This window comes from Indicator indicator, chromosome 9, assembly GCF_027791375.1.
Source record: "Indicator indicator isolate 239-I01 chromosome 9, UM_Iind_1.1, whole genome shotgun sequence".
Taxonomy (NCBI): Eukaryota; Metazoa; Chordata; class Aves; order Piciformes; family Indicatoridae; genus Indicator; species Indicator indicator.
The window spans coordinates 10,316,275-10,343,015 of NC_072018.1; the positions used below are offsets into that span (position 1 = coordinate 10,316,275).

General features: G+C 39.9%; 1 protein-coding gene across 1 annotated transcript in view; it reads right to left on the reverse strand.

Annotated features, from left to right (window-relative positions):
• The window catches only part of VRK2 (VRK serine/threonine kinase 2), a 43,635-nt gene extending 17,910 nt beyond the window's left edge, over positions 1–25,725 (reverse strand). The window contains exons 1-7 of the mRNA XM_054383872.1: positions 25,590–25,725; positions 15,310–15,365; positions 14,456–14,525; positions 13,588–13,675; positions 13,340–13,448; positions 11,064–11,156; positions 2,793–2,925 (exon numbers count right to left, since the gene is read on the reverse strand). Of these exons, the coding sequence (XP_054239847.1) occupies positions 2,793–2,925; positions 11,064–11,156; positions 13,340–13,448; positions 13,588–13,675; positions 14,456–14,525; positions 15,310–15,365; positions 25,590–25,725 (685 nt within the window). The remainder of the gene's footprint in view (positions 1–2,792; positions 2,926–11,063; positions 11,157–13,339; positions 13,449–13,587; positions 13,676–14,455; positions 14,526–15,309; positions 15,366–25,589) is intronic.
• Between the last annotated feature and the right edge of the window lie 1,016 nt (positions 25,726–26,741).

Sequence of the window (26,741 nt, forward strand, 5' to 3'; positions counted from 1 at the left end):
CACATCTGACTCAGCATTTACCAGAGGCTGTCAGAATAATAAGGACTAATACTACAATCCAAAAGCATTACCATGCAGGCAGAAAACTTTCTTGATCTCAGTGTACAGCATAACCTCTACAGCTGATGAACTCCATGGAGAGCTTGGGGAATAAACAGGGATGCAGATGGGTTAAACTCTTGATTCAACTAGGCAACCACTAGTGATGATTTAAGTGGTAAGTGGTTATATTTGATTGACTTCAAGCATTGCCAACAGGCACTTTTGGAAGCAATAAATTCATAATTTTGTTTTAAGTTTCAGCAGGTACCTCAAATGTCTGGTAGCTACTTTCTGAGCAAATCAAAACATTCTCATTTGTTTAGCACAATACAGAGAGTGTTACCATTCAGGGGTTTCAAGTTTTGAGATATTTATATTGCTACATACATTCAAGAAATGCCCTCTGGAATGGATCTCATTTATAGAAAATAACATTTAAAAATTAGAACTGTATTACAAGAGCATTGAAATAAAAAAGTACTCCACTCTGAAAAACAGCGTAACATCAAAACAAAGGCTGTCTATGCAGCTTCAGTTTGGCAACAGTGAAGCAGTCCTGAAATGCTTTTCAGAGCATCCCACCTCCCCTGGTACGTGAGATTGCTTTGAGTCTTAATCACAACTTGGCATTGTGCCATAGAGCCCTTTGCTCTAGGTGTTGAAAATCTTTCAGTATACCGTAACATCTCCACAACTCTAAACCTCACAACAAGAAATAAGGGAAAACAGTCGTTGCATTCGCCACCTGGGCCTGTGCAATCTCCAACAGAAGTCATTGCAGATGCACATTTTCCCTGACACTATGAGAGACGTGCTGCAAATGGAAACCGGTAATTCGACCTTAATGGAGTCAGGCTGCTACACGGGCAGAGCTGAGGCATTCAACATGAATAGTTTTGATTCTCTGCAACATACCAGATACCACATCATGTTCTGCAGGATTTTCCAACAGAAGCATCAGATATATCTTCAGATTTTCTATCTGCAGCTATTAAAGATGGGATAAGCTTGCTCAGGCTCCCTTTCTGAATATTTGGGTTTCTAGAGTCCTGCTTTTCACCACTTCCACCATGGCTTGAGAAGGGTATTCTAACCCACAGACTGTGCTAGAAAACAACTTAACTTAATGTATATGCATATGCACACCTTTTGCCACCCAAGTCTGTAACATTTCTCTTTCAAACAAAAGGCATTATCTGTCCTGCAATCAAATATCCATTAACAGACACCTCTCCACTAGGCAAGCTAACTGCTACAGCTACCCAACTGCCAAATCCCAAAGACCTGTTCCTCAGTGTCCACATCAAATACTAGTACACGGCCACACTGTTCACGCTACCAGGAAAAAAAAAGCCAGCCAGAGCTCCAGAAAACTCACTGTATGCTTGGGAAGGTTGGAAGAGTCTGAAACAGATGCCCTCTCCATCACAAAGTATTTTTCAGAAGGTGAAATTGTGCAATTGTCTTAACAGCGAATACTTGACAGTCTTATTTCGTTTTTCCTAATGACCAGAGTTAAACGATTGCAGGTTTTAACAGCATCGGCAAATTATCAAGACCCTCTACATTACATGGTCAATGGTCCTTTTAATAGAAAAAGCAATAATACACAGTTGTTTGTGCCAACTAAAACTCATTAGAAAGTATTAGTTTAAGGTAACAGTTCAGCAGCTATTAACAAGCACAAATCTCTACTGTTATCACTTGTGAGACTATGATCCTAGCAAAGCTGGCAGTAGGACAACCATTCCTTTTGTTTTAAGAGATCTTGGGGGTGAGGGAGGAGGGGAAGAGGGGAAAGAAAAGTTAACAAAAAACTGTTTTGCAGCAAGAGTCAAAGTTTTTCAATAATGACCATTTTTTCACTAGCATAACATTAGAATTGACTTTTTGTCTTGCTGACATAGCAACTAAGAAAGTTGCGTTGCATTGACCATATTGATTGTGAACAATACAGCCATCAGTGGGACTTCGCACCATATATTTTCAATATTGACCTCCCATTCTCTTTTCCATGGCTCTGTGGGTCTACTATTGGATTTGGACTGCAGTGTAATAAACAGCTAAGGTTTAATTAATGGTAAATGAATACAAGACATAGGTTATGACTTTAACTAATTAGGGAATTGTTGAATTAAGTCTGCCTTGGAATGCAAGGCAGTACAATCAATATCCAATAAAAGGCCTATGTATGTAATTTACCTGCAAATGCGTTTCCAATACCATCAAAGTGAGTTTAAATAAGTAAGATATATGAAAGGCTACTGGAAAAAGATTTCAGAAAGTTAACACATTCTGACTTTGAAACAGGTTTTCCTCCTTGCACAAGGAATGTCATCTTGTAATAGCCTCTCATAACATAGATGGTGACACTCAGACACAGCTCTCTCTAAAGGACATTGCATACTCCAAGCATTTTTTCTTGACAAGGCAACATTAGCAAATACTGCCTTGCCTCCACAGAACGCAAACCAGTGCTCCCAACATGAACCAATTCAGTTTACTGGCAAGCTCTTCCTAGAGTGTCTTGGTTCACCTTCCAGTAGCAGCCTTTCAGTTTTAAGCAGGCTGTCCCCCCTCCCCCACTCCAGCCCTGGAGAAGCACTCTCAGATACAAGAAAAGGTCACCACACAAGGGTCTGAGCAACCCTGAGCAATCCCCAAGACTACTTCTATTGTATACATCAGCTCACACAGCCTGATTACTCATTCTGCAATCACTCGACTGAAATAAAAAAAAAGAAACCTACCTACTCCCTTGTGGGCATCTATACTGGTAAACTCTATTGTCCCATTATGGGCCTTCCTAGGATTTTCCTGATAGTGTTTGTGGTTCCCATTGGGACAATATCTGTAGGAAAGTCCATAATCTGCAAGATAAACCTGGAAGACATGAACAGACAATGAATAATGCTTTTGTCCTTTGAAAGTATAACCTTTATAATTAAGTCTTAAGAAACTGATAGGTTAAGGACAGCCTTAGATCTACATTTTATTAAACCAAATGGTGCCTTAGGATAAAATATGTACAACTGGGGGCTATAACAGCTGCCCTCTCCATTTAAATCCTTCCATTACACTTATTTCAGAGTCTAGCAGAATTTCAGTCTTTTAATTTTGTTCCTAAGCTCTCTCCTCTGCAGGTGGGCATCTGGACAGACTAAACTACAATACACCTTTTTATGTATGCTCATGCGCTTGTAGGATCCCTTCCCCTCCTTAAACAGGCACATACACACCCCAGAACAGTACAATTTCATAACAGCAATGCAACTTCAAAGCCAGAGAAGCGAGGCATGAGCTCCACCCAGCCAGACTGAACATAGGGCTCCAGTGAGGGACCGTGACCACAGGGCTGCTGGGCATTAGCCCAGCTGCAGTCTCATCCTCATCTTTTTGACATCACTGTTGGTCACTTTATAATGGTGACAATTATTTAAACAGAAAGCGTTAAGATAAAACAAAGCAAAAGAAACTAGCCCTCTCCTCAACCCAGAATGAAATCTTAGTAAAAAACTCCTGAATTTCTGGTAAATTTTAAAAAGGCTCAGAGCCAGACCTCACTCTAATTCACTTCAGAGCAAATCCATGGAGCTAGAACAGTGTAAGAGAAAAAAAAATCTGGGCCTTCACTGTATATTGAAGCAACTTCACACATTATGCCACATTTACCTTTCCATCCTAGCACAGGTGGGGTTTTTCGTGTGTTTTGGGTTTGTTGCGTTTTGGTGGGTTTTTGGGGTTTTGTTTGTGTTTTTTGGTTGGGTTTTTTTTTTTTTGGGGGGGTGGTTCTTTGTGGTTTGGGGTTTTTTTTTTGATGCTTCGCTATTAGCTACCCTAAATAACCAGAGGGGGGAAAGCTCCATGGTTCTGAACGACCTCTCTGGGAGATGCACTTGTGGATTCTTGGACTTAATTGTGAAAGCATTAACTGACTTTAAAGTCAGTCTTGCTCACTTTTACAATATCTGAAGCTGAAAACAGAACAGCTGAGGAAAGATGAATTTTACTTTCTGTTCTTCTGCTGCCTGTCAAGACAAACCCTAACACACCATCTGTCTCCTATGCCTCTATTTCTCTATAGGCATTGCACAGGCAGTACTGCAACTATGTCAATTCTGCCACTCACCTAATTTAGATTAAGGGCACCAGCCCATTCTATGAAGTCCAGATTAACATGTTCTGCCTTCCAATAAGGGTGGACTTAATACATGCATATGGTCAATCACTGCTGCACAGCTGACAAGCAGTAACTTGTTGAAAGCAGCTGGAATTTAATCACAGTCTGTCCACCTCACCATATCCCATAGGTTATTTTCCCACTTTCATTTTTGCACACCTTTGCCCCTTACATTGACCAGTTCTCACATTAGGTAATTGGGTTTTTTATAAATATCCAAGTATAGTACTTTCACTTAGAAAGAAAAAAAGCTACAGATTACCATTATATAACCAATGGAACTGATCTCTGGGGCAAAAACTAAATCATCTGAAGATATATAATGTCTACTAATTATATTATTATTATAAAAGAAAAGCTTTTTCTTATTCAAGCCTTAGTTTTGTTTCCTCTTTAGCTACAAAATAGTTTAGCCTATAAAAGTCTAAAATAAACTCTTCCGGTACTCACTTGTAATTTAATTATGTCACTCCCGGTAGAGGAAAAACAAACACAAAAAACTCTCAAGAAAACTTTAACACATTATTTTGTGGCATGTTCTGTAGAACCACTGATACTTGTTTGTGCTCCGGGCAGCTTCAAATACTGGGATGATGGCTGCTCTCTTGGTTTTACTGTTTCTGCTGCCGGACGTGTGCTCATTTGAAGCGTGTAAGGGGGGAAGCAGCACTCACTTCCTGCAGGGAGATGGTTTTTAAGTTTACCCAAGATGTTTTACACCTGACAGACCATACAAACTGTGATACAAGATTCTCGCCTGCATATGTTCTCCAGCATATTCCTAATTCTCTGGTACCTGTCCTAATTGAGCCCACAGTCAGTGTGAGAGAACTAATGTAGATTACCACAACATGAGCTTTTGCGAATCTTCTGTATCCTTCACGGGCTGGGAAGGTGAGAGTAGGCTAAGTGGGGTATTCTTTCCAGGCTAAGGTGTACATTTTAGATTTTGCTTCATTATAGGTTTCTAGCATGCACAGTTGACCAGATGCAATACGATGAAATACAGAGCAGATTTCAGTCTTTAAATATTCAGGCTATACCATATATTAAATCAAGATTTTCTTAGAGAAAATAATACAAGATGAGCATCTCTGCCAGTTCTCTGGTTCAGAATGGGCTGGGAGTGCTTGCTTATGTGACAGACACTCCCATACAGCAGCCCAGACTTGGTGGTCTTTCAAATCATTGTAAGAACAGGGCATCTAGAAAGTAGCCACAAGTATTTGCTTGTCAAGCTTGAACTCTGTAAAGAAGTTACCAGCAATTACGTACTTTTAATCCATTTTTAAGAAACAGATTCTGTTTAATTTACTCTTAGTAGTAGGGTTAGCAAAGTAGTTTTAAATTTGTAATTAAAAACTCCTCTGAAAGTGAGCATTAGCTTTAGGTTATCTTGCCTTCACTGTTGGTAGCAAGATCTGGAAGCCAAAAAGTCATTTATCACTTTCACGACTCTCACATCAGAATTTTTCCACAAACAAGCAACTGATAGTAGCCTCTTGAGTCAAAGCCTCTTGGCCACCACCAAAAATCGATACCCTTCAAGTTATACAAAAATACCAATGCACTGTTACAACCCTGCCACAGCCATTATCAGAATAGCCATGTTACTTTAAATTACCAATAATAACATTTCATCAATTCTCATTAAAACCCTTTTATCATTAATAGATATATAGTTCTTTATAGGTAATTATCACTTTTAGATAATGTAACACAGCATGCCCTTCCAAATTTGCTAAGAACATGAGGGGTGAGGTAACAAATTTATAGACTGTTAGAGGTTTTTTTTTAAAGGGTATAGGGAAAGCAAAAAGATGGTGAATATTAAAGAATATTAAGAAAAATACGTCTCTTAGTATGTTTTTCACTACAATATTTTTCACCTGCATGCGTTTTTTGTTTTCCTTCTGAGTCTGCATTAGACTCAGCAGTGCTTAGCATGGTCTGTTATTAATATATTTTGTTATAGAATAGAAGCCAGTTTTCTAAAGTCTTTGCACTTAATTTCATGTGAATGTGAATATGCCCACCTTACTCAAGCCAATAGCTACATAGGCACAAATATTTATCTACATGCACAAGCAACAAGCCATGGATTTGGCAGCCCACTTGTCCTATTTGTGCATGACTCCTTCATAGTGCTTTACAGCTGAAGTGTATTAACATACAAAATTCTTACACCTTGCACACATCATCATATATAACTGCACTGAGCCAGGAAGTCATAAGCCTTCCTAAGTGTTGGACTCTGTCTTTAAGTACATATAGCAGGAGATTTATCACCCAACCAGTAACAATACAGTGACTTTCTTAGTGGATTTTCTTTTTCAGTGGTTCCATTACTAGGCTTAGGTAATGCATTGTAAATAATTAACTACATACATACTAATAAGAGGCAGATTGGTTGTTAATGGCCCTAGTACTGTCAACTTCAGTTGGATGCTATACTACAAAAAGGCTAAAGGTAGACTGAGATCCACTGGGGACAGGAAGTCTTAGGTACAGAAATAGCATCTTTCACAAAACAGAAGCAAAAGAAGGAAGAAAGCAGGCTAAGCAACAGAGAAAGGCAAATAAATCTCCTATGACTTGTCAAGCAGCAAGTTGTGATGCTGGAATCATCTGAACACCAAGACACTTGTGCCATTACTACACCAAAAGGAAGCCACTAACAAAAAAAATCAGACAAAACAAAAAGTGTAAACAGTTTTATTCAAATGTAGGACTGACAAAAGAGAATTAAGGCCACCTGATTTGTAAAGCTACATCTCAGATCAAGGGTTTAGCCAACTTCCATGAGTTAAAGCTCAACTGTTTCTATATGGAATTTTTGCATACTGTATCATTCCTAAAAGGAGCAGCAACATTTTCATTTTTCTCAATTCATATGCTCTTTAACACATCTGTCATACTGGGCACAAAAGAAGACAATGAAAAAATGGCTTACATCTGGAGTTGTTCTCATGGGATCAATGCATGAGCTCTGTATCTTCTATGCTGGTCCAGTGAATGCTGGTCTTAAAATTTTGATTTGTATTCTTCTTTTTTCCTTTTTTGGTTAGGTCTATGTATGATAAGTCTGAGAGTTCTATTCTCTAACTACCTTGTCTAAGAAATGCTCAAAATCAAAATCAGAACTGAGGTGCAAATACAATTAAAATTTACAGTTCAAAAATCCAAATAGGTAACTTCTGGTGCAGACTTGAATCTGCAACACTGCAGCATGTCTGCCCATATATTCCAAGGGCAGTGGTGGGCAAGGAAGAGAACACAAGGTAATTGTAGGAGGCATTCTTCCAAAACTTATTTATCAAGAACTCCAATTTTAAGATCTTTCCCAGTGATCACTTGTCCCTTTTAATAGTATTACAATTTAAATGAGTTTATTGGATTTGAGTTTCTCTTTTAGAGTCTTTATCAATAATGCTTAGTCTGCTTCATCATGCAAACAGCTACTGCTATACACCAAATTACGTTTAACTCACCAAAACACTGAGACAGTGCTTCACTTGTGTGATTTATAGGTCTGATCACTTCAGGTTTTCTTTCAGGCCTCTCTAAGACTCATGGGCTCTGTACTTGCTCCAGTACATCACTCCTGTCAGTCACTGAGCTGCATCCATGTTCAGAAACATATTGATTGGAGAATTGATCACTTGACCTGTAACTCACTGAATGACCTGACTCCCTTCCATTGAATAGACCTGCAGCAAGCTGTTCAGAATCAGTTGATTCTGAACATCTAACAATTTCTAAACATCATTTGGAGGTCAGAGGGACAGGACCTTTACTTTATTTGTTTCTCTGCCTTGCCACAGAAGACAGGGGACAGCAGTATGGATTTCAGACAGTCTTTCAAAAAGGGGACTATGATATTTATTTGCTGTGGTATAAATTTACCAGGTTAAATGAGAGAGCAGAGCGAGTAGCATCAGAAATTCTAACATAGAAAAACAATATTTTTTTGGAACTGCAGCAAGTCAGGGACAAACTCACACACAAGAGTACACATGAACAGCCACTAAATGACAAAAAACTTTTGAAGTTCAATATAAGAGTACTTGTGCTTTTTTGTAAAGGGATTTATGTCTCTCCCCCAGAACAGAATATGGAAATACATTTTGAATATATAATTTTAAGATACTAGTTATGGTTTTCTTTTAAAAATGAATTTCTAGAATTAAAGAACACTTTCATTTTATTATCTTTTAGAACCCTGGACCCTAAAGAGCAAGAACTCACTGACAAAATTCTGAACAAAAACTCACCACAGAAATTGTTAGCTTTATTACACCACCTCCCACTGGAGCTACAGGTCTCTCAGCTTGTATTCCTGAGTGCCACTGGCTAGATGCTCTCACTCCTATGAGATTAGGTTGCTCACTTTACCACCCAATTCCCCTGCTTTTAATAAAATAAGATCAAAGCTCTCTAGCTATCAAATATTCTAGCAGTGAAAGTTGGACAGGTAGCAATAACAGTATCTGAGGTTTTATCTGTAGTGTTTAAGATTTAAACACAATTGCCAAATTAAAATACAGTTTTCTCCAACAACAATTTAGAGGATGCAAGATAGAATAGTCCATATTTTTGTCATATTTAGTCAGTGGTGATGTTCCACAAAGCTTCCCAGCAGGTTAATAAAGACAGCTTCATTTGTAGAAAAAAAGGTGTCACAGTTATCACAAAGTCTTACACTGAACTGGACATGTCTGGAGTATTAAGAAGCAACTTTCATGGTAAAGTTACCTGCAAATTAACAGCATATGCAAATAGCCAGGACGTGACAAACAAGATCACCTGTGCAAGTACACATGTAGAGATCCGAGTACCTAAATCAGTGTGAGAATATTATCTAGTATTGCTTCTAACCCAGGTAAAGAACAAGTATGGAGGCAGCAAGCACAGAATCAAAAAACTCCAGAGGAAAGATACTCAATTAGTGGCATATGTAGTGTGAGATTATTTCTTTTCATGCCCCACTAGCCACAGAGCATACATGTTTCAAGATACTGCATAAACTGTGTCTGGAAAATAATTCACTTGACCAGAACGAGCCCCGTTAAGCCACCTGCCCTGCTGTGTAAGCTTAATATACCACAGATTACCTTAGAATACATTTAGAAACAATCATCATGGTCTACATGGCTGTAGATTGGTTATGGTATAGCTATCATGGCTTCGGTGAAATTAGCAGACCTGTGGCCACTTACAGAATTTCTGGAGCCCATGACTTAAAAGTTTATCTGAATAATATCTGAATTGCTCTAAGTTTTCTCAAGCTGACAGAAATGAAAGTTTATTTCATACCTCATAAATGCAAACAAACCTTAGAAATTCTCTCCTAGTTTAACTTTCTGAATTAGAATATGATTTTTTTAATGTTTTATAGAATAGTATCAGTAGAAATGAAATTTTACTGACCAATATTCTACACAAAACCTTTCAGCATTAACATGCACTTCACACGTATTAAGCAAAGAGTTACTTAAACTGGAATACCTATTGATTTCTTATTTAATAAATATAACTTAAGTTATATTTCCACCTAACACCTGACCAGTAATTCAACAGTACCTCATTTTAATCTGCCAATAAATTTACTACTCAAATACTAGCATAGTATGATCTTCATGCGTACAACATAAATCAGAAAAATCACCCAACAATACTGCTAATTCAAAAGCAGCTGATCAAAGTCAGCTACACATCTTAAAATTTTATGATTACTGTAAATGGACACTTCCAAAGTTATTCCAATGTGAAAAAACAGCAGCATACCTCGCTGTCACAAAAACAGACAATAGCCAAGACAAAAGAAGTCATTTGAGTTATGTTAATGAGTTTGGGTAGCAGATCATTTTGCCTCTAAATAGCCTACTTCTCTGCATTCAGAAGGCTGGTAAACACTTTAAGATGAGATTATGTACTACCTGCTACCACTGCTTAAAAACATGGTTGTTTTAAGCATCCATGCTAGTTTTCAAACTATGCGTGTTTTAGAAAGCTGAAAGGTTAAGTTTGACTTAACTATTTATCATGAAACTTGTAAAAACAGCAAATATAACTCAGTGGTTCAACCTCCTGTGGCAGTGAGCTGTTTTGTAAAGCCTGTTTCTTTGTCACTGCAGCAGAAAACCAAAAAAAAGATTGTTTCTTATAGCTAATTATACTGAAGTAATTTTTCATAAATGATATTTTATTCCAAGAAAGAAAAGAAGCATGCTCAGATTTTACTAACTGAAGGGGCAAAAAAGACAATTGGAATAGCATGTGCAGCACAAGATCGAAAATTTGTTTCAAAACGTTTAATCAAAACACTTCCATTCCAAAGCTAGCTTGAGGCTTTAGTGTTAGAGAGCAGCAACCTCAGCCCTCCATACCAGTTATATTCCTTACAATGGGTAAGATAAGAATTACCATAAGAACTAGCAATATGACATAAGAATTAGCAATATGGAAACACAACTCATGACAACATTAGAAAGGCAGAACTTCAAGAATGAAAAACCAATAGGCTACATCTTTCTACTAATACACTGCAACTGGCATAACCTAGAAGAGCAATTAGGTCCTGGAACTTGCCCTCCTGATTAGCTTACCCATCCATAACAGTACCACAGTCAGCAGAACACAAAGGGAACAAAGCAGTTTTGTTCTGCTTCTTTTTCAAACTTTTAGCCCTACAGGGCCACTCTCGGAGCTGTCGGGAGAGGATATGAGTGTTCACGCATGAACGTCTTCTAAAACAGGAATTGTTACTGCAGAATATATGTAAAACTATTAAACTGTTATCAACACATTAAAGTAACTGTAGAAAAATAAGCGTGATTACCTCATGTGGATTGGTGTAGCCCAGAAGTAGATTTGCTGCTTTAATGTCACCATGAACATACTCATTTTCATGTATATATTCCAAAGTATCCAACTAGATAGGATTTAGAACAGATAATATCATCATCATCCCCACTGAGCCCCAAACCCTAACACCAAATATTTCTCACTTATACAGTGAAATCAAGGGCTATACAGACTGAGCTGAGAAATTTGTTTTGAGTTAAACCACAAGGACTACCACTCCATCCAGAGGGTCTGTTCCCATTGGGCACATGGCTGATGACAAATCATAAACAAGACACACTTTTCCATGAGGTATCCCTGTGTAACTACCTACGAGTACCAACTTCTAAGGTTGCAAATCAAGAATGAAACTAGTACTTTATACACAACGGAGGAAACGTCAAAGACCATCAAGTTCTTAAAAAGCACATATTTAATCAGCCCTGAAGGTTTATAATATATTTCATCCTGGCAGTTATATTATATGACCTGCATTTCACAGCACCAATCCCCTGCATCATCAGCATCTCGCTTCAGCTCCTTACTGAGATACAATCGCTCTAGCTGTTATTAACAAACCCATATTTGCATGTGGCAACTCATACAAAGGACATTCTAACCCTGGCTTTTGGAGAGTAACAAGAGTGCTACAAGTCTGTCAGTTACAAGAGTACAAAAGCCCTTCACTTTTTAATTATTATTTACGTTAAAATGAAACTTCAGAGTTGTCCAGTCTAGACCTTCTACTTCAAGTTGCACTAATGTAAATCAGATCAGGTTGTAAACGAGAACAGACAAGGTTTAAATGTCCACAAGGATGGGCATTTTGCAGGTTGAAAGGAATCTCTTGGGATTATTTAATCCAACCCTCTTGCTAAAAGCAGCGTCACCCAGAGCAGGTTGCACAGGAACACATCCAAGAAGATTTTGAAGGTCTCTAGAGAAGACTCCACAACCTCTCTAGGCAGCCTGTTCCAATGCTCTAACACCTCCCCAAAAAAGAAGTTGTTCCATATATTTAGGTGGAACCTTCTGTGTTCCCACTTTGTGCCCACTGCCCCTTGTCCCTGTTGCCCCTGGACACCACTGAAGAGAGTCTGACCCCATCTTCTGGACATCCACCCATTAGATATTGATAAAGATTGGTGTGGAGGGCTGAAAATTCTCCCCCAGCATAAAACTACAACAATTGGTAAGATCCCCTCTCAGTTTTCTCTTCTTTGGGCTAAAGAGCCCCAGGTCTCTCACCCATTCCTCTTAAGAGAGATACTCCAGTCCCCTCATCATCTTTGTAACACTGTTGGACTCCAGTAGTTCCTTGTTTCTCTTGAACTGAGGAGCCCAGAACGATACTACAAATGTGGCCTCAGTACAGCTGACCCTCCCTAAACCTGCTGGCCACACTCTTTTTAATGCACTCCAGCAATACCATTGGCCTTCTTTGCCACAGGAGCACAGTGCTATCTCACAGCTCGTTGTCCATCAGGACTCCCAGATCCTTCCCTACATAGCTACTTTGTAGCAGGTCAAACCCTAATCTGTGCTGGGACATGGGGTTATTCCTCCCCAGGTGCAATACTCTGTAGTTGCCCTTTTTGAATTTTGTTAGGTTCCTCTCTGGCCAACTTTCAGCCTGTCCAGGTCTCATGGAATGGCAGCACAGCCTGACAGTGTGTCAGCCGCTCCTCCAAGTGTTTTATCATCAGCAAACATGCTGAGAGTACACTTTGTCATATCATTTGTGGTGTGACAAAGAAGAAACTATATAATCATCTGTTAGTATGTGCCAGCCTGCACACATTTGAAAACAAAAGTGATATTTGCTTACTGGCCTAATGCTGGCCTCTATAATCAGTGTGTTCAGCCTCAAAAATTTTGCATTCCAGAATGCAATTGTGAACTTTGACAAATATCTATGTCTAATACCCTTCAGACACAGGGAAAGAAATTAAAATCAATACATGTTAAAGCATATGAGAATAAGCTTACACATCTCAGCCTAAATATGCATTTTGAAGTGGATGGCCTATGTTTTAATATATTAGAAAAAAAAGAATTAGTTTGAGGCCACCAACTTCCAGGTCTGCAAGGGATCTTGATTCTCTACTTAATACTCATTTTATCTAAAAAAGATTTAAATGTAAGAAAACACATAACATTTACACATTTAATTCTAAACTCAAGAGCTACCTAAAGGAACTACATAAGAAAGAATATTCTGGTTGAACTCAGCAAGTTCAAGACATAGCAATTTTCCCCCTTTCTACATACCATTCGTGCTCCAAGTTGCAGAACAGTCTCCTTCTTAAATCTGCTTCCACAATCCTCAAAGATTCTTTGAAGGTCTTCCCCTAGTCTCTCCATGACCATGAACCTATAGCTAGCAGGAAATACATAAAATGGGAGAAATCCCTTCAGGCAAGAGCGCAAGTTTGTGTCAGATTGAAAGGATTTCTCTCCATTTTATTGAAAATGGATCTTCAGTCAATTTGATGCTTAAATACAATTAATGTTATTACCTTTTTCCCTTGTATTCTGCCAAGCCTGATCCCCAAAACACTGGAATCCCTAGACATTTTAATTTTTTGAGATTCATCCATTTTCTTACTGTAACAATAATAAAAAAGATAACATTGGGTTAAAGGTAGCTAGAGAATTTCCAGTTTGTGGGGGATTTTTGTTGATTTTGCTTTAGCTATCAAGTCAAGACTTTGAACAGAACAACACCACAAGACTTATTTAGCAGCTTGTGTAGCAAACAGTTCAGACCATACTTTACTCTGAAGTTCTCCATATTGTTCAAAAGAAGAAGTATTTTTGTCTAGCAATGTGATACTTCGTTTCCTTTGACAGCAGATGAGGAATTATCCATAGCTGAGGAAATAATCTTTCAGAAGTTCTGTCAATACAGAATGCTTCAAGCTATCTAAAGTGCTTACGTCTACCAGCAATCTAAGTCATCTGAAGTCTTCAGGACAGTTCCCATGAATAAATCACATCCATGCTTAAGTGTCTGCAGAACCAAGTGCCTTGATTACTACTAAATCCTGTGATGATTACACACACTCTTATCTCTGCACATGGGAATAGTTACTAGCATAAATACAGCCACCAATTAGCCCATGTAGTACCTGTGTTCCAAGGCTGGAGCGTGCACATAATAAATTTGGCACACTTCTGTTCTCCCTTCTGATCAGAAAGGGCAAGAATAACATTCAAGTAAAGAAACCTGTAGAAATCTAAAACTATTACAGCAACAACTAGAATTAGTTTAGTGTCTATGAAATGAGTTTGCTATCAAACTCTAAAGCAGCAGTACTTATTAAAAGCAGTTAAACCCAAACTTGTACTTAAAGCTACTTGAACCAGAATTAAGACATTACTTACTATGCTCTTGTTTTGCAGCCCTCTGGTAAAATTTCAGTTCAGAAAATAATGGGCCATTTTCAAGATATTCCTATTAAGTAAACAAACTTAGTATCAGAAAATGCATTCAAAAGACAACAGTTTCTCAAGAGAAGTGTATAAGAAACTCCGAGAGGATTAAGCCCCCCCTTTTTGACCCCTCACCTCCCACACAGCATGTTATCTGAAATGTAGTTTTAATAAGTAGCTAAAAACAAAAGTTGTTTAGAATCGTAGAATCAGTCAGGGTTGGAAGGGACCACAAGGATCATCCAGTTCCAACCACCCTGCCATGGGCAGGGACACCTCACACTAGATCAGGCTGGCCAGAGCCTCATCCAGCCTGGCCTTCAACACCTCCAGGGATGGGGCCTCAACCACCTCCCTGGACAACCCATTCCAGGCTCTCACCACTCTCATGGTGAAGAACTTCTTCCTCACATCCAGTCTGAATCTCCCCACTTCCAGCTTTATTCCATTCCCCGTAGTCCTATGACTACCTGATATCCTAATACACTAGCAATACATTTTCATCAATAGAGATTCTTTCAGGAATTATACACTACAATATTCTTGAAAATAGTGTCATAAGCGTGTCTAAGTTCATAGCCTGACTTTCCTTAGTAAATTGTTGAGGGCAGTAATCAAGGAAAGGATCAAGTCAAGAAAATACTCTGTGTCATGGAAACGCCAAATATAGAGCCTCCCCCCCCCCCAAAAAAAAGGAAAGGCAAAAGCCACAAGCATCCAATACAGATCTGATACTGAAAATAACGATAATGAAAAGAAAGAAATGCAAGCTAGTTAACAGTTTAGAAATGAGATCTACACATTACCACTTTAATTACATGAACTGCATCATCATCCACAGGAACATGGATTTGAGGGGAAGCTGCAAAATGAGACAGAGATGGAAATCAAGCTGTATACAACAAAACATAATTGCAAACAAGGACCAAGCTAACATTGCATAAAGTCATCAGAAAAAAATACATGGAAAAGATACTCAACATTTGACCTAAAATTCCTGCTTTTAAAGGTCAAAGTTGTGCAAAGGTCAAAGAAAAACAAAAGAAAAACGACAAACAAAGGTTTAATCAACAGGTACAAAAGCAATTTTAGCCCACATTTTAAGAAGTCTGTCCCTCGATGTTAATTCAGGAGCAAGCAGGATGTCCCCATTGAAGGTCTGTACCAGAATGAGGTATTCCATTACAACAGACTGTGTTTAAGTCATTCCAGCCAATTGGATCACCTCCCTGTTTGGTTACTATCAATCCACTGTTGTGGAAAAGACAGTTAAAAGTTATGACCTACATTATGCCTCTAGACAGGACTGTCTGCATTCCTCTGTTACAAATTAATTTGGCCCTAGAACTTTGATTTTTATTCTGACATTATTTAGGCATTGGCCTAAGTTAGGGACAGCACAGCCACCACCTTCCTAACGGGGAGAAGAGGGATTGTGCTTCTTAGTGCAAGCAGAGATTTCAAAACAGTAATTGACCACATGTGCCAATTACAGCCCAAGAGACAGAACCTCTCTGCACAGACAATGCAATTCTATTTTCTTCTGACCCTGACAGAACTATCAGTTCTCTTCGATACTACTGAAGCTAAATGGAGCTACACTGGGATTAAAATTTAATGAGACTAAATCATCTGTTAGAGTCATCACTGAAAAACACTAAAAAGAATACAGTCCCTAGGAAATAAGTGTCCCTTTCAAACTTCTTACAATGATCAAATACCAGCAACAGTCCAGGTGTGAAACACTTCAACTATCAGCACACACAAAAATATACTGGTTTTATCCACATAATAAAAATCAAATAAACTTAGATCCAATCAAACCATCCAAGTTACATTTTTTTGATGTTCAGGACACAATAACATTTTTGCAATGAACAGACTCCTTCAGCTGCCATTTCCCTTCAATTCTGTACAGTATCTGGGTTAAATCTGACAGCATACACACCTCAGACACCCACAGGGTCCTCATTGCCTTCTGCTTGACACTTCCCCATGTGAGTACTTCTGTGTAAACAATGCATTAAGATAAAACTAACATATCCTAAAACAGTAGCTCTGGAGAGCGTGAAGTGTCCACAGACCCAAACTTGCAGCAGTCACATTCAGAAAACAATTTTAAAATATCATACAATCAGGAAAGCAATTTTGGCAAATTTTGTTCTTATCATCCTATGGTACTGAACAGGGAATTAAGGCACAGATATTGAAGTTTTTTATCTTTCTCCACTGCATGTTAATAGCTGAAGACATCTGTGGTGGGTTGAAATTACCCCCCAAAATAAAATGCCAGACCAGCTCAGATGGAAGCAAATGAAGCTATATTTACAAGCAAAACCACAATCTAGAAATATGAAATGCAATGAATATGTACAAAATATACAATATTTACATGTATTTAAAATTTATAAACAACACAAGAACCCCCCCGGACAAAACCAGGGGTCATCAAGAGCTTCCCCTTCTCCATTCCCTCCCCCTCTGCACAAGGGAAAAAAGAATGAGGAGAAAAGCAGAGAGTAGCTTGTTAGTACTTAGCCACAACAAGAATGCAGCCAAGGTCAGCAACAGCCAAGCAAAAGCACCAGCCAGTATCTGCTAGAGCAAGTAAGTCAAAAAGAGAGTTAGTTTATACAACTAACTTTATGCTAGTTATCAGACCAATGGGATTATTTAGACCTTATCTTTATTTTTCCTGGTAATTTATTTACATTCTACCACTTTTCTACTCAAGATCCATGGAAAATTTCCTAGGCATCAGCCTAAAAGTACTGCAGTAGTTTAAAGGAACACATTCCATGTGTTTTCATTGTATTCAACAACATCACATAACTCAAACAGAATTAGATGTGCTCCATTTCTGAGATAGATCAGAAAAGAACCTCTATAACAATAATAGCAAGATACTTAACAGAGAGTTGATAGGTATAGAGAAGTAACAAATTTAGATGCACTTGAAAGAATCTGATCTAACTTCCCTGTAGATATCTTGACATTTTACAAAGAGAGGCCTCATTCATGGTAATCTGAAACAGACACTAACAACTGTCAGAATAATGAAGAGCAACTAACAGAAGGTAGCCCAGGAAAAGGGCCTAACCTCTATGATTCTTACACCATGCTGGTGTGGACGGTTTTCAGTCACACACTAGCAAAACTAACCAGCAGTCATTAGGATGAGAAAAGGGGAAAGAAAGAAAAAGAAAAAAAGAAAACTCAAAGCTCTACAAGATACAGAAACAGATGCTCCACAAAATTAGTAACATAACATTCAAATCTGCAAAGGGGGAAATGGTATTACTGTTTTTACCCCACATACATGAAACATGACATAACATTCCCCATGGGCAACATTCGACTTCTTACACAGGTAGTGGTTAGACAATCTGATACAAAGAGAGATGTAGAAGCTGCATGCATGCATTTTGTCACATCATTTTAACTTACAGTTCATGTATCAGGCATCAGTACTTCAGCTGCAGCTCAGAAATAAGACAGACTATTTTTTGCCCATAAATGAACATAATTTTTTTTTTTAATTGTCTTATTACTATGTATAGTTACTTAACAGACTGGAAAGGCTCCCAAGGTTTAACAGTCTGATTACATACCTCATAGACCACCACCACATACTCTCCTGCGAGTTTAGCTCATATTTAATTACTGTATACTTGTAATTAGCCATGTGCTAGCATCGTTCTGTGTGCTAGCACATGGCTATTTATAATGTTACAATCAGCTAAACACTAGACTGCAGGACAGTAAGCAGAGACCCTGCAGGAGAGTAATGTTGATAGGCAGGAGGTCTCTGATGGCATATAAATACACACACATATACTGAGACTATGGTTGCAAAGGATATCTTAAAATAGCATAACAAGTGTGAGAGTTCCCCATTTACAATGTATGTTGCTTTTATCAAACGAGATGCACAATCTCCTTAGATGGCAGGGTGGTCCCACGGCGCAACTGCGGCAGCCAGGGACTGGCAGGGCCGATACAGGAAGTGGTCCTGCACGGCGGGGCCAGGTCCTTCAGGGTCAGCCTGCACAGTGGGGCAGGGCGACGGTTCCTGGTAGGCGAGGTCAGACATCCTGATACAGGCTTTGGGGAAGGGGTGCAGCTACGCGGAGCAGTGGTTCTCCTTGGCTCAGCGCAGACTAGCTGACGATGCCGATTCTTGGCGACTGCTTCCCTTTTAAGGTTACAATGGAGTCCTTGGCTTAACTCAAAAGAGAGAACAGAACTCTCTCTCGGGAAGACCCAACTGTGAGTTACCCTGACAGCACAGGGCTGCGGAACAGCAAAGCGGGTAGCTCCGTTTGTCTCCCACAAACAGCGGAGTCACACCGGGCATGTCTGAATGCTGTCCTGCTTTCTGAACCAGTACACACAAAGTCGTGGCTGTTCAGTCTGCTACTTATAGCTGTAGCAGATGTTTGACTGCCAGGCTTGGGCTAGTCCCTCCCTCTCTGGGCTAAAGCTTACCCTGGGGAGTCCAGTTCTCATTAAGACATGGCAGAGTCTTCTTCCAATCTGCTGGGATTCGGCTTTTGACACTAGCTTTCGTAGCTTCAGCAAAGGGATCTCCTTTGCTGGTTTCTCGGGCAAACTGAGGCACAGTGGCCTTCTAAGGGAGCTGGCTTCTTCTCCGTGTTCCAGAGGCCACTAGTATGCATGCATGTGGGAGTGAGAAGACTTACAGACAATGGCTTAAGTGCTGTGAACTTACAAAAGCTCGAGCAAAGCTCTAAATAACAAAAGGAGAGAGCAACTTCTAAACAAGTGGGATAATACTTATAAATTTCTCGAGGCTGGACCTGGCCAGTGGACACACTTATCAACAACCTGCTTTAGCCTATAGAAAGCATGAAGCTAGAATTATGTCCTTAAATGGAAGGAGCATGAGCATGCCCTGTGATGGGTGCATGTACCTGTTTACCCCTTAGGAGACAAGTTGCCACCTGGGCCTTCGTCCCCCACTCCAGGAAGGAGGATGGAAGAGGGGAACTTGCCAAAACATGTTGGGAAAAGTTTTCCGGTATTTGGGGCATAATTCCAGCATATGGTGCCTCTACCACAATGACCAAAACTCATTGCTCTCTCCCTGCACCACCCCCCAGCCTTTGCAATATCCAATATTTCTCAAGAACTAAAACATTCAGTGCTTGAAGGCTGTTTATAGTCCATTTTTAATGTAGCCTAGGGAAGACCTGCTTCCCTGCACATTGTTCCTTTAATGATGCATCATCATTTCCTGGACACACTCTTTTGAGCAGTGTTTATAAATCTGGTTTTTCTATATTCTTCTAGATATTTTATGAATGTAAAATTTTATAATACAAATGACATATACATAGCCCTCTGTACCCTGCTCTGAAACCATCTTCCACGAGACCTAACTAAACTGGTTTTAGTAGAAAAATTGTGCTCAGCTGCTAAACTGTTCTGCAGATAACTGCAAATGCCTTCAAGTTAAGAACATTCAATTCTGGTAGGAAATTTCACTACATTTCTTACACATACTTCTATGAAATCTTAATCTTGATTCCTTACTGCCAAAATTTTGTATTCCCCAGCAATGGAAACCACTGTTTGACTTTCAAAGTTAATTACTTTAAGCTGGAACAGGTATTACACATCCTTTAACCCCAAGCAGAAAAGACATGCATGGTCTGCTCTTACAGCACTCTCAGGTGGGAGTCCAAGCCTCTAATATCTAAAACCTGATGCACAAACTGTTTTCTGGCAAGACTCTATTCCAGCCCATCTGCTAGGCTAACACACTGCCCACTCAAAAGATACTATGCCAGTTTCAGTGGGGTACGGGTGCCAAAGACAGCTGAAGAGAGTGCCCTCTATGAAGCAACAGGTGCCCTATCATTCATCCAAAGTGATTCCTGCTATCATGTAACACTGTTTAGAAATACACCCCCCACCAAGAAAAAAAAAAAAATAAATTCGGACCTGTTCTCCTGACTTACTAGTTTTACTTGGCATGCCATGGTCTCAGTCCCTACCTAGAACTCTCATGAGGTGGATTAATGAAGAGCACAACAATGTCTCTCAAGTCACAAATCCAAACATATGAAAAAAAAAAACCTAAACAATACATCATGTGACACTGAAGTGTAATAGTAATGATCTCTGCAGGGGCGGGGACCAGATTTTGAGCAGTGTACAATTATCACTGGTTACAATTTTCCCAGTATGTACAATCCTGAGTGTCTTATATTGTAACAACACAAGCACAAATAGAAGTCAGACAGCAACACCTGCTGCAAAGCCAGATACGAAAAATGGTTTCAGAACTCTTAGTTTTCACCTATTACTTACAAAGTTCCATCACAATATACATACATAACACTACAATTAAAACACATTTACAAATGTAAGAGACTGTTTAACAAACATGTACATAAGTATAAAAAAGTATTTTGCAGAACTGTCAGTTTCCATGAGAAACAAGCCTGCAGGTAGATAGTGCTCTGTACAGCAGATTTCACTGTTACAGTGTAATCTTAATGAAATATTAGGTGACCTTTCTGCATTTAAATTTTCAGTTCAAACTGTACATTAATAGAGTCCTTGCAGCAAGACTAGAGAATGGTTTATATAAAGACTGGTGTTAATTACTGACTGAAATCAGGAAAATAAATGAGAAAATTTAAAGCTCTCAGTAGCACTCTCCTCAACTCTTGCTTAATTTTCCAATGCATTGCCACCGCTCTCCACAGGGCTACAAACTAGCCATAACACCAATAGTATGTGCTGTTCTCCCCTGGTTCCCCTCCTTTCTGCTCCCTCTTATCAAAGGGATAACAGTTCTGAGGTACAAAACACCACCACTAACAAAAATCAAATAAAAACTTTCAACACACAACACTTACAATGCAATTGTTCTTGCTACAACAGCAACGCTTGAGAAAACATCTCTAGATGGCATCTATTGCTTGGGACAGCAGAGAAAGCCTCTCTCTTCAGGAGCATTGGGAGGAACTAGTATTTGTAAGCTGCTGGATTTGCTCTGGTCAAGATAAAAATGAAAAGGGAATTCAAGGGAAGGAACAAGTCTACAAAGAAATAGACAAGATGGCAAAAACAGGAAGGAGAATAATCAGAAAACCAAGGCAAACATTATAGATAGTGGTAGCTTTGATGTATGAAATTAGAAGTTTAGAAGCCCTGAACCTGAAGTGATTATTTGCATCCCAGGGCTCAGGGTCAGCAAATGCCTGCTTTCAGCAGCTTTGATTTAGTGAATATCTTCCACTGAACGCATCCCTTGTAAATCCAATTTGCAGAAATACCAAAAAATTTCTCAAGAACGTTGTTACAGATTGATGGAGTATGGAGTATCCTTAATGGGAAATTAAGCTATAACAATGCACATCAAAATCTTTATACCACTACTGTCAAAAGACTTATTAAAAGCCAGCAAAGTTAACCTTTATTTTTATAAAAGGGCTGTGCTCTTCATATCTGGCAAGCAGCCAAATCTGCCTCCACTGTCCAGTCTTGCTCACCTCTCCACAGCTCTGTGTTAGCTTCTGAGAGCTTAGTGGCCCTTACATACTGCTGCATATGCACTAACACCAGTCTGAACAGCAGAGAATGAAAGGTGCCTCTCAGCACCAAGCATCCACACCTTATTCTCAAAGGCTTGTCATGTACTTCACTACTCTTGACTCTCAGGTGAAATCTTTTGTCAGATTAGATTAAAAAACAAAACAACTACTCAACAGTATACTTTACATAATATTAACACATATCAGCGATAAAGAGGTAGACTCAGCAAACAAGCTTCTGTTAGTGTCAATACTTAAGGATAATTCTTGACCATTTCCTCTTTTAATTGTGAGATGAGCTACAAGGAGAGCTAAGCTTTCACTTCATTGCTACACATAACATTCACCACCCCTTCTGAGAGATTAAATGAACAAGAATACCATCATGAAAGTGGCAGATGTGTTTTTTCAGACATGCTGCCACTTATGAAGACACATAGAATAGCAATACTAAGGGTCCCTAACTATATTCTCATTATCAACTAATCCATTGACTGCTTTCCACCTCAGTTCAGTGGGAACCAAACTGCAATAAACACCACAATATATGAAATCACCTCAGTGTTCTGTGTGATCAGGAAGAAAGCTAATGAAATCTGCATGACATTGACTGAATCACACATGCTGTACCAAAGCAAAGTCCAGTGTGATTTTACTGCAATAGTAAATGACAAAGCTCTGTTCCGAGCGATCCAAGAGCACGTTTGTCTTACACGTGGAAAAATATCATCCACTAAAACCTTGCTTTCTGTACTGCATCTCCAGTTCCCTTAGTCCCTCTTCTCCATGGGAGCCTTCTGCCAAGTTTTCCTGTCTTCCTTTTGTTTATCCTTTAATAGCAATATCAAAAGACACTTCAACTTCACTTCTTAGCTATTGCCAAGGTCTGTTTTCTTATGGTAACATCTCATACAATATGCACTGCATCCCTTAAATACAACCAACCAAAGAAGGTCATAATAAACTACTAGGTAAAAAAGAAAATGAATATAAGCATTCTGTATATGTGCTAGCCTTTGACTGCTCTGTAACTTGTTAGCTGCAAACCCCCCATCATCCCTACTGGTTCAATCCGCAGAGCAATTAGGTATGTGTGAACCACATGAACTCCAAAGGAAGTCAAAGAAACTCCACTACAGGAACCTATCAGATGCTCTCCAACTACTAACAGCAACACAGGGATTCAAAACAGTTCCTTCAGACAGCCTCAAACCACAAACTTGGTGAGGAAACTCAGTGCAGCAGAGCAAACCAAACGTAGTCCAAAGTAAAAAAACAAACACACACAACAAAACAAGCAAACACAAAAACTCCAAAACAAAACAAGCAAACACAAAAACTCCAAAACAAAACAAGCAAACACAAAAACTCCAAAACAAAACAAGCAAACACAAAAACTCCAAAACAAAACAAGCAAACACAAAAACTCCAAAACAAAACAAGCAAACACAAAAACTCCAAAACAAAACAAGCAAACACAAAAACTCCAAAACAAAACAAGCAAACACAAAAACTCCAAAACAAAACAAGCAAACACAAAAACTCCAAAACAAAACCCAAATCACACAAAGGGTAGACATAGGGCTTTCTCCAGGTTTTTCAGTGTCTTTGTTTATTTTATGGAAAAGCATGGGCAGTGGCATTTATGTTGGGACTGGAATCTTTTTGTTTCATTTGCACAAGCACGCCTTTTTCCCCTCCCTTAGAAACTCTCTCCACTGAAACTTGAAGTCCAGATGCAACCTAAGTCCAAATGCACAAGTAAAAGTGTCCATCCTCCTGTCGTTTATAGCCATACACTAATAGCTGGAAGAACAGGACAACTGAGCAGCCACTTTAGAGAAGCAACATCTGACCACATATGGGACTACTACGCCATGAAATAATATATGAGTCTTCAGTTGTCATTCAGTTCTTTGTGATTAACCATAACAGACATAAGAAAAAAAAAAAGAAGAGGGAGAGGAAGAACACTTCGGTGCAATATAAAACAATTCCAAACAGCTGAAAGCAGACAAGCACCAGGAGACAAGCAGACAGATGTAACAAAGATCACAGTAAATAGGTCACCAAGAGACCAGTGGTGCAGAAGTGCTACATTTACCTCTGCAAATACAAAACGAGCAAACCCTAACTCTTCTGTAGAAAACACACACTTTTCCTCTGTACAGCAGGTGCCTGATGCTGCAATTTGACACATGGGTAACTCCTTCACCTCCATAAAACCACATGCAGTCTAGTACAGCTCTGCATATTTGAAAGGAGTTGCTAAAAACAGAAGAACTGAGAAGGGGCATGATATAAGAAGCCTGTTCTAATGAAAACTTGTGTCATCACAAAAATCTGAAAATCACACTGAGTGGAAAGCTTATACTACATAACCATGTGTTAACGTTTTTTCCTGGTAAACCACCCAGTATGAAGAAGACGTCATTAAGAGATCCACTGAAAAAAAAAGCAGTAACAACAACAAAAAAGTAACAACACTCATGGAAAATAAACTATTTTCCATGGCAGAAATACACAAAACCAAAAAGCTTAACAACAACAACAAAAAAAAAAAAGTATAGCTGATTTATTCACAAAAGGAAGTAAATTTCTGTTGAGTGACTTGGTTATCAAGTTTTAAGCATTAAGACTCCAGATAAGGAGGTATCATAGCTCTAACTTAAAAAACATCATTGCTCCAGGAAGAATGTACTAAACTGCTTCTAGATAATTCTTTACTGTGTCTTAGTACAAGGCCATTTTAGTCCCTAACAGTCACTGTGGACTAGCTTGCCTGTATATGTTTGCCACAGAAAAAAAAAAAAAAATACAAAAAACCCCCAACCAAACTCATAATACTGCCTTGAAAAACAGATTTGCTCTTTCAGACAGACCAGCAATAGTAACATACGTTGTATTCTCTCCAGTGACCCAGAATATTTCACAAACTGCCTTTCAGAACCATTCTTTACAGGTTGAGTGACATGCAACAGCTTCTTCTGAAGAAAATACAGGAACATATCTAGGCTTGAGCAAATGAAAGACAGCATGTCCACCTCTCAGAGGCAACACCCAGTTAAATATTATCATCCTAACGTTTTTTTGGATGAAAATCAATTTAGTCTTGGACAGAAGATATTTCCAATAACCAGAAACCCAAAGAGAGCTCCAGAGTGGCATATGTCCAAAGCAGCAGATAACAAAAGTATTGCCACTACTTTGAAGCGCATCACATAGCCAGTACTCTACAGTAGCCTCTGACAACAGCACTACCTTGCCTACTGTACCCAAGCTCCATGAAAGTGCACTAGGAGCCTGCGAACCAGGCCAGATAACCAATGGAGGTCATGCAGCACCATCAGCAACACTGAACAAGAACACCCAGCAATGTGCTGTAAAGGTCAGAAAACCACATTTCAACACGGACAAGCACCAGCACATAAACAGTAACTTCTTAAGCACCTTCATTCTTATACACATCAGAGAGTTACAAACAAATTCACAAGTCTGAATCACCACCAGTATTTCACCTAAATAGATCAAGCCAAAGCCTCCCTGGCCGATCTGACTGCCCAGTCTCCAGCTTTTTCCTTCGGTGTCTTTCAGGATCATGTCTCTTGGAAGAGGAATTGGCAGCTTGCCTCTGCCGCGATCCTTAGGTGGCATCGCACCTTGAAGGGGGAAAAAGAATTAAAGAAAAAGTTGATCTTTGTCAGAAAAAAATAACCCTTCTTGTCCTTTGCCCAACAGGCAACCCGAGCAGGGCCCCAGCTCTGCTCGGCCTCACCCGACGATCTCCTTTAGGGCGGTGGCCGGGCTCCGGGAGGCTATCCCCGGCTCCAGGACCTTTCCGTTGAGTGGCAGGCCGGGGCAGTTCACTCACGGTGGCCTCCTCTTCAACGACTGACGGGCGGGAATAATAAGCGGCCCGCCCTCGGCTGCACCAGGGCCTCCGCGGCCTCCCTCCAGCGCTAGCTACAAACTTCCCCGCCGAAACTTCTCGCAGGCCAGGCCCAGGCGGCGAGCGCTTACTCAGTACAAGAGGCGGAGGCGGGCTGCCGTTTTAGCTCGGAAAACCCCGGGGCGGGGAACGGGGAAAGGCCAGCCCCAGCGCCGCCAGAAGGCGAGATCCGCTCGTCGGCGCCCCGCCCCGGGCCTTCCTCAGCCGACCCGCGCCCTTCAACGAGGCGGGGCGATGCGCGCGGGGTGTGCTGCGCGCCTTCAGCCTTCTGGGCGGTCGCTCTGCTCCCCTGTCAGGGGGAAGCGGAGGGCTCAGACGGCCCTGCCTGAACCCCAGTTGCTCCCTCTTTTTAAACTGCACTTCTCAAAGGGGGAACTTGCTTTTACTTTGTTTCTTAAAATGCGTTGTTACATAGAAAAGTAATTAGTCAGACTGTTACCTCCCTGAGATAAAACCAAAAGCGGTCATAGCTCATCGGGGTTTCGAGGTGCAGCAAGGACTACAGAAGCTGTAAAGTCAGAGCTGTCATAGCATCACTCCTCAGTCAGGCTGCTTCATTTTTACCTCGGGATCTTCCTGGCATACATCGAGGATCGCTTCTATACACAGTAAGACAGATTCTTACTCCAAAACAGCATGCAACACCTGCGTTCTCCCCGTGTGAGGGCAGAGGCTCACACTGCCTGGAGTGTTGGGAGCAGCCTCACAGCACCGTGGGGAA